The sequence below is a fragment of the Alosa sapidissima genome, chromosome 3 (genome assembly GCF_018492685.1).
Source record: "Alosa sapidissima isolate fAloSap1 chromosome 3, fAloSap1.pri, whole genome shotgun sequence".
In the NCBI taxonomy this organism is placed as follows: Eukaryota; Metazoa; Chordata; class Actinopteri; order Clupeiformes; family Clupeidae; genus Alosa; species Alosa sapidissima.
In genome coordinates, this window is record NC_055959.1 from 2,254,301 (window position 1) to 2,269,596 (window position 15,296).

Consider the following 15,296-nt stretch of genomic DNA (forward strand, 5'->3'; position numbering starts at 1 on the left):
TATCCAGTATTTTGATTCCGGGTTGAGTGGTTCGTTTAACGTTAACCAATAGAAACGCGAAACTTTGAGTGACACATGGTTCAAGCTCTCTGCTATCACTGTTGGTGAAAGACCCTCCCTGATGTAACGTTATCATCGACCTGGTAACAACATTAGCGTTTATAGCTAATTCGCAGGAAATGAAACTGCATATAGATCTACATTGTTAATCTATTTCGTATAATGTAATATCGTCGGCAGAATGTGTTTGTTGCTTGGCTCTACTGGTGTTGGGAAAACTCTTCTGCTGAAACGTTTACAGAATATCCTTTGACAATCTGAAACGGCCCGTGTTGTTTGTGAGGTTAGCTAACTTGCTAACAGAGATGTGCACACTTCAGTGTAGTAATGTTAACTTTAACGTTATTTGAGTCCTTAACCTTATCCACAGCTCACACAACGGGACCAGCCGGCTGATTTGGGTGAAGCTCCTGTCACGCTCCCCACTGTTAGTACAGTCAATTTTAAAGTGTGCTGTTACCTTTTCATGATAAATCTGTTGCACAATCCAAGTAATCTCATGTCATTTAACGTTACATCAATTCTTGACCAGAGCTGGTAGTGATAGCCCACGTATTTTAGCATTGTTGTCCTACACCGTTTCTCATAGTTATTTTGATTTAACTTCATTCCTACAGGTTGGTACCAATCTCACCGACCTGAACCTGAAAAAGAAGAGAATAACCGTGCGAGAGCTGGGAGGCTGCATGGGCCCCATATGGCATAGTTTTTACGCAGACTGCTCCTCTCTTATTGTACGTGAGGACGATCTCGCTTCTATTGATTGATATGTTCCTCAATATATTGTCAGTTTAACAACAGCTTGTGCTACACAGTAAAGAAATTCACCTTTATTGCACATGGTGATCCAAGTTTGTTACATATGGCATACATATTAATATTACTTCAGGTAGAGCACCTTGTGAATGTGCAATGTTTCTGATTCCAGTTTGTGGTGGATTCAGCCAACATCACCCAGATAGCCTCCTCCTGCATCCAGCTCTTGTCGGTCCTCTCAGCTGAACCTCTTCACGGTGCCTCCGTGCTTGTGCTCTTCAACAAAAGGTGAGGTGGCTCATTCCTAAGTCACTCTGAACATGGTTGTGTGGGATCCATTTCTTTTAGAGGTTCTCTCAGGACCGGTTTGTATTGGATTATAAGGCACGTTTGCCACACAACTCTTAAGTTCATTTTTCCTGTGCTTTCTTTTTCAGGGATCTTCCATGCACTATGACCCTGATGGAGATGAAATCACTTTTCAGAATAGATGATATCATTGCCACCGCCCCTCAATCCATCACCACGCTGGAGGTGAGCGCACGCTCTGGCCAAGGACTGAAGGAAGTGTTGAGCTGGTTAGACAGCCTTACGTGACCTGAAGATGGGTTGAAAACACCAGGAACTGTTCTAGAGCTCTGCTCCAATCTGGAAGCCAACAAACCGCATGATAAAGCCCAGTATTTTGGACTGAATGGGATTTACTCCATGTGGTGGAAATACATGATAATTGTCTGAAAAACCAACATTATGAATGGCTGCCCTTTTTTAAAGGGACCACTTCACCTGGCTTTTCTTTTCTGTTGTATTACTGGGTGGCACAGACAGAACCAATACTGGGCAGCTTTAATAGTTAAGTCAGCATACTTGTTGATCTTGCTTCAAAGAACAGGTAAAACCGTGATGAAACGGTGCCTGTTGTGCTATAAACAACCTACAGAATGAGTATGATGTACAGAGACATAAAACAGAACTTAAGATGCTCGTGATTCAAACACCATTGTTGTGTCTGGACAACTGAATGAAGGGAAAGAAAACACTGAGGAATAAAGAACTGGAAGTGCTGCAAGTTGAGTTGTTAACTGCATCCTTATATTTCAAGAGCAATATTTCATAAAGCAACACATTCTCACTTTTCTTACATTCTGTTAGCATGATGGTTCTGCAGTAGCTTCATTCCCTGAAAAGTCAGTGTCATATACTGTGTCATATTACCCACACCTCCACTCCCGGCAACACGCAACCGTACACACACACACACACTCACACACATGTGCACACAAATCAAAACTCCTAAAATCCCGCTCTCCTCTAGCAATCCTCAGCATGATGTCTGAAGTTGCTTTTATCCAGCTAGCTGGGTCTCATTATCTAAATGGGACCTCTTGGCTCTTGTCCCTCGCCGTTTTGTTCACAGATGCGCGTTATCCCCCGGGTGTAACCGGGGAAACGGCCCAGTCTGTGTGCAGCAGCCAATCCAGAGGCGTTCTGGTTCTATGGGGCAGGGGTGCGGTTGTGTTTAAGTGGAATAAGCAAAGACACGTGGTGTGTGTACATACATTCAGTACTTGGATCAGCACGGCACAGTGCATGGGCCATATGTGAATCAGCTGAAGCAGTGTGAATAAATGCTCTTGTGGCATCAAAGGAAGTATTAAAAATATCTTGGAAGAAAACGCCTTCATTAGGACTTCGCTCCGATGACAGCTGACGCGTCTCTCCTCTCTCTCCGCGTTTGTGCATCTGAATAGTGTTTGTTTTTTTGTCTCCGTTCCCTCTCCTGCCACCGTGCCGGTCCTATGCAGAGCACACTGGCTGACAAGTGATACCAGGTAATAGCAAAGTATGTGAAGGTAGTTAAGCCCATATAAAACTCAAGGTTATTAAACAGAGCAGTCAGTGCTGACTTTAGTTCCAGTTGAGTCTACAGGTCTATTAACATTTAGGAAGAAGAAGAAGAAAAAAAAAACTACAGCCGTCTTTCCCCAGCAGGGCCAACTGAGCATCTGAAAAAATCACAACCTACAACAGCGCTCCCTTGCAAGGGCCACGAGAACGTCTTAGAGGAAAGGGTTCTGGTTTTGCAGGTCCACTCCGGGTGGTCCGAGCATGGCGGCGGAGGAGAGGGGCAGCAGCGGCTGGGGCAGGTTGCCGGGCAGGTCCAAGGGTCGACCAGCGGCCATCGGCACACCAGCAGCGGTGGCAGCGGCGGGAGGCTGGGTGAGGGAGGAGGGCAGCGACGAGGGTTGTGGGTTGGAAGGCAGGGGCAAGGGCAGGGAGGCACTGTAGGGCAACGAGCCCGACTGGGGCACCGGGGACGTGGAGTTGGGACGCATCTCGTTCAGGGTGAGGCGCGGCTGATCACTTTGGAATGGATTCGAGGCTGCTGTGGTGCTTGGCCCTGGGGAAAGGGGTGGGATATGTCAAACACTTATGAACAACACCTGTACTCCCAACTATATTTTAACTGAGAGGGAGCAGGAGAGAGAGAGAGAGAGAGAGACAGACAGACAGACAGACAGACAGATCTAACAAAATGATGTACCGGTATATATAAACCTATATACCGGTACATTTATTTATACATATAATATCTTTACATCTCTATGCATCTATGTCTGTACCTGCGGCCACACCTGTGAGGAATGGGTTCAGGGTCTTGGGTGCAGGACTGGTGGGGATGAGAGAGTCCAGGTTGACGAGTGATGCGGCTACTGGACCCAGGAAAGCCTCAGGGGTGCGGCAAGCTCGGGGCTTGAGGTCGGCCAGACTCTCTCCCAGACGGGACATGTCGAAAGGCTCAGGGCTGCCCCCGCCATGCCCGTTCACATTCATCTGACCTCCGTCCATGGCCTCGTCAAACAGGTCTCCATCTGTTAGACAAAGACGAAGTGGGCGAAAAGAAAATCATAACTCAAATACCAGTGGACAGTATTTGGGTAAGAAAAGGCTGTACTGTGGCATACTAACGTGAAATTCCCAACTTGCTCGCGAGCTCATAACTGTAAGTAAAAGGACTAGTGCTGACACAGTAACTGAGAACAAGAGGGGCGTACCTGAGGGACTGCCTGCACGGGGGGAGGAGGGCTTTAGTACACCGAGAGGCCTTTGGCTTTCTGCAGGAGTTGTAAAAAGATCCCCTCCTGCAGAAGAACACAGAGCCTCATTATGTAAGCTGACGCAGAACTGCCACAGAAGGGAGGGAGGGGCTACTGATTTAGGGTGTGATCGGACAGGACGCGCTTTGCCGCTTGTAAAATGCAAGGCACACCATGTTTTTGTAAAAACACAGCGGCTTTTCCGCTTTGAGCTGAATTTTTTTTCAATTCAAGGTGCTCAGGGCGCCTCTGCAAAAACACGAGGCCCAGCTGGTGGACAAAACGTGAGGCGCTCTGGGTGCATAAGCAGTGTGTGAAATGCTTACTGCCAATACAAAACAACATAAAGACGGGTCTGCAAAAAACGTGTCCTGTCTGATTGCGGCCTCAAGCTGATGATACATGGGACAACTTTTTGAGCAATGTTGCCAGGGAATGTTCCTCATTACTGTGGTTCTGGCATGTACCCACTGATATTGGACAACTTATTTTCTGGAGAACTTAAATCACTAGTAGGCAAATAGTCATGATCATCCAAACAGAATAAATAGTACTGGTTATGTGATTGCCCAGCAACATTGCTCAAAAAGTTGCCCCATGTACCATCACCTTTAGAAGGATCAGCGCTGGACGGAGCCTTGAACCATGCCACACACAGTATAGATTTTTAAGTATTTTGATGATGCACAATAGAGGCTGAGATATTTTCTGGGGCAGGGGTTGCTAGCTTTGACCCTATCTATATCAAAGAGCTCCTGTCTGTTAAACTATTTTCTATCTCTAACTTGCTTTATGAATTACTAGTACCTTTGTGGGCAGGGGATGACCACACCTGGCCAGCGAGGTTGGACCTGGGAGCACTCTGGGGAGCGTCCCAAGGATCAGCAGGGCTCGATCTGTGATCCCAAGACTGCTGCGGTCGACTGGCGGAGGCTGACGTCGCCAACCAGGAGCCACTCGCTCCTCTCGCTGAGCTGGCCTCTGCTGGGCAGAGTTTGGACGCGTGTAAGGAAACTTAAACCATGCGGTATGCAAAGCACTCGGTCTCGGTCTGAGCTCAACAGTGTGGAAGACACTGCCTTCTAGACACCAAATTAAATACAGGTTGTGTGTCCAGACAAACGTATTGCTTAGCAACTGACTATCAATAACATAAATACAGCTTCCACAAAGCACCCGTTGTTAAAAAAATATAACAAATATAAGTGGTGATTCAGTGAGTTGTTGCGGAGCTGAGTGAAAGCAGTTGAGTGCAGAAAGGGGATATAGTGAGGTGGACACAGGACAGCCTTACCCAGAGAGTCCCAAGGGTCAACCCTCAGGGGGCCTGCAGGCGCAGCGTGGACATCACCAGATGCCAAGTCCCAGGAGTGGCCACTCGAGGGCTCAGCAGGGGCTGGAGCGAAAATATCTACAAGATCCATCATGGCCGACTGCACAGAGAGGGGGGGTGGGGGGGGGGGGGGGGGTGGGGGGGGGGGGGGGGGTGAGACAGAAAGAAAGCTGAGTAAAAAGAAAACATTTAAATACAGGGTGTTCACCTTGCCGGAGTTGCCTGAAATACTTTATAGAGTACTGGGATGCATATTAGGGCCACAACAATTAATCGATTAGTTGTCAACTATGAAATCAATCGCAAACTATTTTGGTAATCAGTTAATCATAAATCGATTGTGTAATTAAAAAAGTAAAATCTCAAAATTCTGACTGCAGCTTATTAAACTTGAATATTCTCAGCTTTACTTACTCTGAGTGTAAACTAAGTATCTTTCGCATGTGGTCAAAACAATGATTTTACACGTTAACACTGATTATTATTGTACCATTTTTGAAATTTTTGCACCATTTTTGACATTTCCACCCCGCCCCCCGATCAAACAACCTACCAATTAATCAACAAAAATCGAAAATAATCTTTGGTTGTAGCCCTAATACATATCCACTGAAAAGTCTCTGAACATATTACCAACGTCTACCAAGTTTGTTGTCAAAGCTATTAATATACAGTATTACTAAGTTATATTTATGTGATGTATTAACTAGTAACTACTAGGCGGTACACTGTGGAGTTAAATACATCCTGGAATTGACAAATTGTGTATATTTCTCCACATACCCCCCCTCTCTTTGCATCCATCTCTCGCTTACTCTCCTCAAGAGCTTTCTGGAGCATGGACTCATCTCCTCGGCGACTCTGTTGCTCCTGGCAACAGACACATGGACACAGTTGGCATAAAAGGGCTGAAGTAGCACTTATGTTCAGTCATCGTGACAAAGCCATATTTGCAGAATCACGCAAGAACCCCCCCCCCCCCCCCCCCGGTTACCAGATGGAGCCATTCCATGCACCACGTTGGACATAACAGAAGAGACATACAGTAGCTGTTAAGGTCACAAAGAAGAAAGACGGAGCATTTGTGCAAGGACCACTCTGTGAGTGGCTCCATTGTTCCAAACTGGCATGGAGAGAGAAAGACAGCGAGAGGCTGAAGGGGTTGGGGGGGGTAGTGAGGGTGGGGGGATGAAATGGACACACAGAAAGAGGGAAACAGGGGAGGCAGTGTGTCAGAAAACAAACTCTAAAAGAGAGCCAGCACAGCAGGGCCAGAGGAGCCAACGGCAGGGCCGGACGCACATGCCACAGGAGCCAGGATCGGTTTATCTGGACACAACCCAAACAACCCTTCCCAAGAAGATCACAGAGCCACTCACTCTCCTCACCTGCTGATGCTCCTCTTTGCTCAGGCTCAGCGCAATCTGGAGCTGGGTCTCCTCATCCATATCCAGAGCCACAGGTGGGGGTGGACGTGGCTGGGAGGGAAAGCCCGAAAGGGTTCATTGAGAGAGAGAGAGACAGAGAAAGAGAGAGAGACAGAGAGAGAGAGAGAGAGAGACAGACAGAGAGAGAGAGAGACAGAGAAAGAGAGAGAGACAGAGAGAGAGAGAGACAGACAGAGAGAGTGAGAGAGAAAGAAAAGAGTGTGCAAAAAGAAAACAAACAAAAGTCAGTCAATGATCCAACACAGATCATTGGCACAGGGCAGATCCCAATGCATACTAGCAAGGAGCATTCCTGACTAACCAATCCAGACAAAGTTTAGCCACCACTTTGCCTCTCCCATTCTTAAGGCTTGAGTGTTCCCTTCTCCCCCACTACCATCAGCAGAGGTCAGAGGTTTCCCCCACTAGCCTGAGAGAAAGGGAGTTGGTTAGGGAAACACGCAGTCCGCTGGGAAGGAGGAGGAAAGGAGGGAGAGCGGGGGCATCATGCCGCTTTGCCAGCCAGCAGCGGGTGCTTGGGGGGGGGGGGGGGGGGGGTATATGGGCGGGTAGATAGAGGACTACAGTTGGCCAAAAAGCTTGAGGGAAAATACCTTTTTTACATGCAAGGTTACTGACAAGAGTTGTTAAAAGGCCAAGCCTTGGAGAGGCCTCGCTTTGAAAGCTGGGAGAACAGAGGGAGGAATATGAGGTGGAGGATGAGGAAGAGGAGAGGGGTTACGCGAGGGAAGACGCAGCATCACAACGCTGTACCTTCATTGCCTCCTCCTTGCTGAGGCTCATGGCAATCTGGAGCTGCGTCTGCTCATCGATATCCACAGCCGGTGGAGGCGGCTACAGAGGGGGAAGGGTTAAGGAGGGAGCGTTTAACGTCCGAGCACTCGTGACATATCCTCCAAAACATGCTCTCACACTGCCTTGGCACATAATCTATTTTCTATACAATGTGTCAACTCTCTATTCTATCCCACTAGCTCTACTGCTTTCTTTTATACATGTTAGAGTAATATAGCACTGAAGGCATTTGAAAAGGTTATTCAACAATTCCATTTTGACTCATTTAGTTTGATTAAGCACAGTGATGTACTCATCCATTGTCAAGACAAACTAGTGGTGTGGAGCTGAGTAAGATCTCAACAGTGAGCCACATATAAATCTGTCGAGAACAACAAGCTCATAACATCTCCACCCGTTGAGACCCAATTATTCACTTCCCATGATGTCAATAGCTGGCCTTGCTCACAAACACATGATCAATGCCTCAGTCCAGCTCAATGCGGGTCCAGTAACGTTGTCACGTGACCGTAGTGAGCAGTGAGTGTATGCGGACTGGATGCCTCCACATTAAAAATTTATTCACAGGAAGCTAAATGATGCTAACACACACACACTCTCGCTCTGGATAATGGACACAAGGGGCTTTCAGAGCTGGCCTTGAGGAAGTAAAATAGACAGACGCTAAGATATGTGGGAGAGAGTGTCGGAGAAGACAATCACCAGTCAGCTCAAATCACCCCGATCCCCAGAGAGCCACACAACGTTTGCTGGCTTTACGACCCATCAGGGCAGTGATGTTTGGTGCCACACTGGTCCGACCTCACTGGTGCTATTGATTCAAGCACGCAGTGGATCAGACGATGTGAAGAACTGCTGACCTGGCTTTGCTACTGAATAATAACGCCAGGCCTACTGCCGCTATATGGAAGATTTTGAATGAAAGCAACACTGATTTGTTTTAATATACTGCATCAGCATATACTGTATGTGTTTTTCATTAGAAACAAAGGAATAGGTATTTTGCTGTAATTACTATTCAACACCACTGGCTTAGTTGTTACACTACCTCAACTGCAGAGATGGGGTTGGTCAGTGGTGAGATATGTAAATTTTAAGTTTGAATCCAAACTGACCCTTCCTTTTAATAAATCATTTGGTTTAAGCCCACAGCAAACTCCACTCTGCAGACTGTGAGAAAAAATGATTTTCCTTTTCTACAAAGCGTGGACCCGGGGGGAAACCACTCCAAAGCATACCCATGAATCACCACTCACTGCCTGACCGTCTCTCGAGGGCACCCTGGCACATTTTTATCAAACAAGAAGCCTTCTGATGAGGTACGCTAAAGGACGCTGCAGCAGAGCTACTTCATGTTCCATACACACACAGGAACACACTCACACACACACAGATAGAAAAACAGTCTCTCACACACACACACAACACACAAACAGAGATACACACAAACATAGATGCACAGACACAAACACAGACACAGAGAGAGAAGCAGGTGGTGGCGTGAAGCTCAGGTTGTGTGTGTGTGTGTGTGTGTGTGTGTGTGTGTGTCTGACCCACCTTCTCAGTCTCCTCTCGGCTCATGGCCAGGGCCAGCTGCAGCTGCAGCTCCTCCTCTCCGCTGGTCTGCGGCCGCGCCTGCTCCAGATCCGGCGCTAGTTGGGGGGAGGAAGAAGAGGCTGAGAGGATGAGGAAGAAGGGAGGCGGGCAGAGGAGGGAGGGTTCAGAACGAAAGTGAAAGCGAGCCGGCAAAAGAAGAGAGAGAAAGAGAGAGAGACAGAAAGAAAGAGAGAACGCTCAATTCAATCCTTTTTTATATGGCTGGGATTGAGAAAAAGGGGGGGATCAGGGTGGGGGGTTTAGGGGGGTCAGGCAGAGTTTGAGAGCGGGATGGCACTGCTTGTGCATATTAAGTTGCCTGTAGTAGGCACCCGGGTCGCCAGCGCTCGGGCCCCCGGCCTGGAATTACTTCCCCTCCCACCGCCGACTCTCCGCTGGGAACAATGCCGGGCCTGTGCAGGGCAACAGGGACGAGGGGGGCATGAGGTGGTGGCCTAGAACCCCCCCCAAACCCCAACCTAAATCCTGTGGCAGGACGCAGGATGCAGATCTGCAGATCTGGGGAGTGGGGCCGGGTTAGAGAGGCTGGCAGTGCCCATGACTGGATGCCAGGCCAGCAGAGGGCCAGACACTGGCAGAGTGCACGGCCTCTGAACACCACCCCATCACTTCCACTGCAGTGCCTCTCAAAGGCCCCTGCCTGGCCTGGAATGCACACACGCGTGCGCACACACACACACACACACACGCATGTACACACACGCACACACAAACGTACACACACACGCGCACACACACGCACGGACACACACACGGACACATACACGGACACACACCTGCACATACACGGACACACACGGACGCACACATGCACACACACACACGGACACACACGGACGCACGCACGCACACACAGGAGGGTGTGCTTACTCAACTCAACCCCCATCCAGTTCCCTCCACCACTGTCACCCCTGACACACACATGCTCACAGAGGCTCCGAGGGATGGAGGCAGCGTGGAACTCTCAGCCACTACACACCTTCAACCTGCCCCACCCCACCCCACATGCTCTGCCTGCTTTCATCACACCCTGCTCTAAACACCCACTGAACTCAGTGACAGTCTTGCTTAGCCTAGCAGAAACACTTCTCGCTAGTCCTGTGTATTATGATTACACAGACTTCAATCAGGTGTGCGTAGAGTAACAACACAGAATATAAATAGATTTTCAGGGCGGGGGGGGGGGGGGGGGGGGGTTGGGGGCACCAGGTCTCTCTCTCTCTAGACACCCATGTGCACTACATACCAATTAAATCTGAGTCCATCCAAAGAACATGTCACTCAGCGTGCATTCCGAACAGCTGCACAGCACTCTGGTGTTGACCAAGCCACAGAACAGGGAGGCACTGTACTTCCCCAAATTTCTTGGCGTACATCCAAGACAAATACGATTCTAGCTCTGCCACTAGAAAACCCAAAATCACACCGATTCCATGGGAATTTGACTGTTTATCTTTAGGGAAGTCTACCGTGAGTTGAAGTCTTGCCAATAAAAATTCTGTGAACTAAATTGTGAACAGAGTCACTGAGTTCACGGTGTGTAGAAATGTAGGTTATCATTCAGAAATTCCTTATACTTTTCATTTTGCTTCCCTAAAAGACAGGTTGACAACGTCCGAAAGCTTCTGACAGACATTGTGATATTAGCACCTTGCTGCTAGGGAGCGGTGTCTGTCAGTCTGTCTGTGTGGCTCTGAGCCAGGAGCTGTGTGAGGAAAGGAATCAATCAAGCTGAGGAAAAATGTAATGGAGCAGAACAGTGACCCTGACAGGAAGAGGCTGGCACATATCATATATGGCCTCCATGAACTGTGCGAAATCCACCCAGGCATTAACCCCCCCCCCACACTCCCAAACGGCATACAAATCACAGTAAGGCTGCTTGCCTCCCAGAGTAGAACTACATACTTGTGGGAGCAGCGGTGGGAGAGTGGTCTTGAGTGTGGGTGGGATGAACATCCATGTTTTGTGTTTTTTTTACACATTCTACATCAATCACGTTGAGTTCAGACAAAGGGTTCAAACACAAAACAGCAACGGTGCAAAAGTGTTTAAACTTAGGGGCAGCCGTGGCCTACTGGTTAGCGCTTCGGACTTGTAACCGGAGGGTTGCCGGTTCGAACCCCAACCAGTAGAAAGCGGCTGAAGTGCCCTTGAGCAAGGCACCTAACCCCTCACTGCTCCCCGAGCGCCACTGTTGTTGCAGGCAGCTCGATGCGCCGGGATTAGTGTGTGCTTCACCTCACTGTGATTTCACTGTGTGCCGAGTGTGTTTCACTAATTCACGGATTGGGATAAATTCAGAGACCAAATTTCCCTCACGGGATCAAAAGAGTATATATACCTATACTTAAGAGGAAAAACTAGCCTTATGAAATGGTGGTTCTCACCACATTTCATCAACATTTATCACCTGACTCACCCTGGAACAGGTTTGTGTGTTACAAAATGCCCAAGTCATGTCTGACACCACAAGACTTGAGGCCCTCCCTCTCTCTCACACACAAAGTTTCCACATACTCGGCTAATCAAGACCATCCACCAGAACAGGTAATTGTGACACACAGGCCTTTCATATATACCTACTGAGGCATGTGGCATCTTGGTAGTCACATTTTATTTCTCTTCCAGTGGGACAACATAGTGCACAGTGTCTCCATTTTTCAGGGCTTGTTTATCTCGAATGAGCAAGAGCGCGAGAATGAAAGGAATGTAGCCATAGATCAAGATCACTACTCAGTACAGTGCAGCGTGACTGAAACTGAGAATGATGTTGGAGCCCAGAAAGAACCAGTGAAACCAAACATGAATGAAAGTGTAGAGCTTCCCCTTTCTTACCCCACTGAACACTAAAGATAGGCTACTGCAATTAGTGAGAAATATTCTTCCAAACCACATTAAGACAACTGGAGAAAAAAATAGCTGGAATGGCTTTAGGGGTTGTAAAATAATGATTTGTTTATAGATGAAGTCTGTCTAGGGTTATTCTGCATTAATTCTGGAATGGGATGTACATTTTGTTGTGGTGTGTCATGTTGAAAGAATTATGGAGATTCCATATTCCATAACACAGATGTTTTCACATGGTGAACATGCCAGCAGCATATGTGCCTAATGAAAACTCTGGTTCATTTTCATGAAATCAATACAAGCAATAAATCAATCATACACCAGATTACAACAAGATGTAAGACCAGGAGAGGCAAATAACCAAGTCCAAATCTAAATGTCTATGTTCCAGTCATTGATTGTACGATGGCTATTTAAGATGAAGGGCCAATGAAAGATAGAAGGCATTATATTTTGGTACTCACAATTATAGGAAGATGGGGACCCTCGGGGCCTGCCGTGTTCCTCCCCGTACAGGGCACCCATGCTGGGCTGACTGCTGCGGCGCCCCGGGTACGGGGGTGGAATCGCCCCGTAACCCATGCTGGTGCCCGCCATGCGCTCCCGGGTTTTGTGGGCCTGGGCGCGCTCCTGCCGCAGTCGCTCGTCGTCCCGGATGAGCGAGACCAGCTGCTTGGAGCGTTCACGCACGTGGATGCCCTGGTCCTGGCCATCGCGGTCGATGTACTGGAAGTCGCGTAGCGTCTGGATGGCGTAGATGTTCTCCTTGCACTGTTGCGCCACCCGCTCCGAGCCCGTCTTGATCAGGTAGTCCAGCAGCATTAGGGCCTTGTAAACGTGGCGCCAGTTCTTGCCGTGGTCGTTCAGCCGCTTCCAGATCATGCCCATGACCTCGGTGAAGGCCACCACGTTGAAGGTCATGTCAGCGATCTCGGCCATGAGCGAGGTAGGGGGCCCCCAGGGGTCGTTGGAGGTAGCCTCGCGCACTTTGATCTCCGCATCGGTGTAGTTGTTGACCATGTTCTTGACCGAGCGGCGTAGCGATGAGGTGGTCATGGTGTTTTTGTGTAGCGGTGGGAAGGCTAATCCCTCCCCACAAGCAGTCCACTTCTAAATAAAAAAAGACTAAGGGAGATATCTGAATGGCTGCGGTCACCTCAAAGATGGTTTTGGATACAGCTCTGTCCTTCCCTCCGGTTAAGCAGATGTATCAATGACATGAAGACCTGCTGAATAGGAGGAGAGAGGGAGGGATGGGGTGGGAAAAAAACAGGCGTCACTGCAAAAGCCCTCTGAAACACAGCATAAGGTTTCAGTCTAAGCTGAAGAAAAACATTAACCTCATCTGCTATCCTGCGGCGAGGGGGGGGGGGGGGGGGGCAGAGTGGACAGGCTTATACCCCTCAGAGCTCTCAACAAAGCAGAGCGTCTCCTCTTGCTGAACAGCTAAATGAACCTCCTTAAACCCAACATAGTCCTCACTCACCACAAATAGTCACATTTTACAAATGCTTTCGTCTTCCTTCCAGAGCATTCCACAATACCGTGGGCTGACACAGGGTGAAGAGCGAGCAAGAGAATAAAGGCTAGAATTACAGCACTGGAGGTAAGCTTTCTTTCAACTGAACGGTGTCTTCGAGACAACCAGTGGGTGTGCTATACAGTAGAACCTCTTCCTTTGATCAGTAAAGAGACAGCCAACAAACCACTCCAGCGAACAGAGAGATTCACTGTGATGACCACTGAAATATGATACTAAGAAATTGTCAGACTCTTCGGTCCAGTTCTTAAGCAGGTCAGAAAAGCCATGGTGCCATTCTGAATTCAAACAGTGGCAGAGAAGCCAATCAAGAGTTGTCAACGGTCATTACAACTTACAATATTACAAGCACAACTATCTGGGTCAACACATCCTATTTATGCTTTCATTTCCCATCTAGCAGTAGTCCAAAGGCTTTTATGAGATTCGTTATGGTAATGGCATTTCCTCAGTACTGAGCTGAAACTGCTTAAGGTCACTTAGCAATGCTGTTGAAGTACAGACCCATGCCAGTTTCCACCCATTATTAGAGGCTAAATCAAGTTGTTTAGATGCAAATGCATGCAGGCCCTGTGGCCATTTTAGAACATCTACAAGTGTAAAATCAACCTGTTAAAAGCTATATATATATATTAGGGCTGCCAAAATAACTGATTAATTTAGATTAATTAATTTGAGAATAAATAACTGATTCAAAAAATTAGTGCAGATTAATCGATTCCGTATGACATTTGACCCCGAGCCGTTCTAGTCAGTAAAAATTAGACTGTAAAATGAAGGAGAGAGAAGAAAACGTGCTGCCTGGATCATTGATTGGAACATTTACTTTTAAAAAATGGACTGATGGTGTTGATAAAAATAAAGTGTTGAAAATAAAGTCCTCTGCAATGTCTGCAGCAAGGAATTTGCATATCACCGGAGTTCATCAACTCTATAGTCGCACATCAATGCAAAGAAATAAGTGTTTATGGGATTATTTATTTTCATTGTGTCCCCTAGGTTATATCTGTGGCCTGAAATGCCTTGTATGTGAAAAAAAAAACTTCTTCCCAAAGCACTGTTGAATTTATTTCCTCAGCATATTAGGTCATATCATAGATTATTATGGCCATTATTTGAACAGTGAAAATAATAATAAAAGAGTTTTTTTTCACTAATGCTGATTATTCAATGATTCATTTGAATTTAAATATTTAAAATACTTTCGCAGCAAAAATTATATATGCGATTAATTTAGATTAATTAATCACAGAGTATGTAATTAATTAGATTTTTTTTTTTTAATAGATTGACAGCCCTAATATACACACATTTTTAGGACCATGACTGATCCAAGACCACATACAAATTTCAGACAACTATCTTCCTCTTAATTTCCCAACAGCCCAAGCCAACGTACTTCATTCAAGAACTATATCTGGCCAGTAATCATCATTTTAAGCAGTAAGGGGATGGAAATAGAATGGTGACATATGACCAGTCGACCACTGATAGTGTCCTGGGTCAGAAGACCACATCCCGCCCACGCAAGCACACCCAGAGTCCCAAATCACTCCACAGCTACTACTTCTCTTGATCTGTTCTGCTGCTGCTACTGCAATCCATTAATACATATTTTAATGAGACATTAATGCCCCTATCCAGGGCAGCAGGTATGAGTTACTTTTATAAAAGTCTGTAATTCCTGGGAATCAATCTCAAGGCCTTGGTGTTGCTAGAATGTAACTCGCCTGCCAATAGAACACATGGTCTACTGCAAACTGCTATTTTTTTGTTCCTGTGAATATGTTCTTGGAGCA

At 47.1% G+C, this 15,296-nt stretch overlaps 2 protein-coding genes across 17 annotated transcripts in view; one reads left to right on the forward strand and one right to left on the reverse strand.

Moving 5' to 3' along the window:
• Positions 1-1,885, forward strand: arl16 (ADP-ribosylation factor-like 16). The gene is made up of 5 exons (XM_042087387.1): positions 1-302; positions 429-487; positions 678-794; positions 989-1,104; positions 1,254-1,885. Exons 1-5 carry the CDS (start codon positions 242-244, stop codon positions 1,411-1,413), a joined length of 513 nt encoding a protein of 170 aa, XP_041943321.1. The 5' UTR covers positions 1-241; the 3' UTR covers positions 1,414-1,885.
• The window catches only part of epn3a (epsin 3a), a 15,873-nt gene continuing 1,452 nt past the window's right edge, over positions 876-15,296 (reverse strand). For 3 of the 16 annotated variants that reach the window (XM_042087312.1, XM_042087313.1, XM_042087315.1), the window contains exons 2-11: positions 12,422-13,183; positions 9,048-9,166; positions 7,449-7,529; positions 6,627-6,725; positions 6,031-6,117; positions 5,209-5,347; positions 4,722-4,898; positions 3,873-3,959; positions 3,441-3,689; positions 876-3,217 (exon numbers count right to left, since the gene is read on the reverse strand). In XM_042087312.1, the coding sequence (XP_041943246.1) occupies positions 2,877-3,217; positions 3,441-3,689; positions 3,873-3,959; positions 4,722-4,898; positions 5,209-5,347; positions 6,031-6,117; positions 6,627-6,725; positions 7,449-7,529; positions 9,048-9,166; positions 12,422-13,013 (1,971 nt within the window). In that variant the 5' untranslated portion in view covers positions 13,014-13,183 and the 3' untranslated portion in view covers positions 876-2,876. Of the gene's footprint in view, positions 3,218-3,440; positions 3,690-3,872; positions 3,960-4,721; positions 4,899-5,208; positions 5,348-6,030; positions 6,118-6,626; positions 6,726-7,448; positions 7,530-9,047; positions 9,167-12,421; positions 13,187-15,296 lie in introns of all 16 variants that reach the window. The other 13 variants (XM_042087310.1, XM_042087311.1, XM_042087314.1 and 10 more) reach the window with 11 other exon arrangements.

Bases quoted from the DNA above. Each gene is read 5' to 3' on its own strand.
- arl16 (XM_042087387.1), top strand. From the start codon at position 242: ATGTGTTTGTTGCTTGGCTCTACTGGTGTTGGGAAAACTCTTCTGCTG. The intron at 303-428 runs ATATCCTTTGAC...AACCTTATCCAC, and splicing joins TCTGCTGAAACGTTTACAGA to AGCTCACACAACGGGACCAG. The intron at 795-988 runs GTACGTGAGGAC...TTCTGATTCCAG, and splicing joins CAGACTGCTCCTCTCTTATT to TTTGTGGTGGATTCAGCCAA.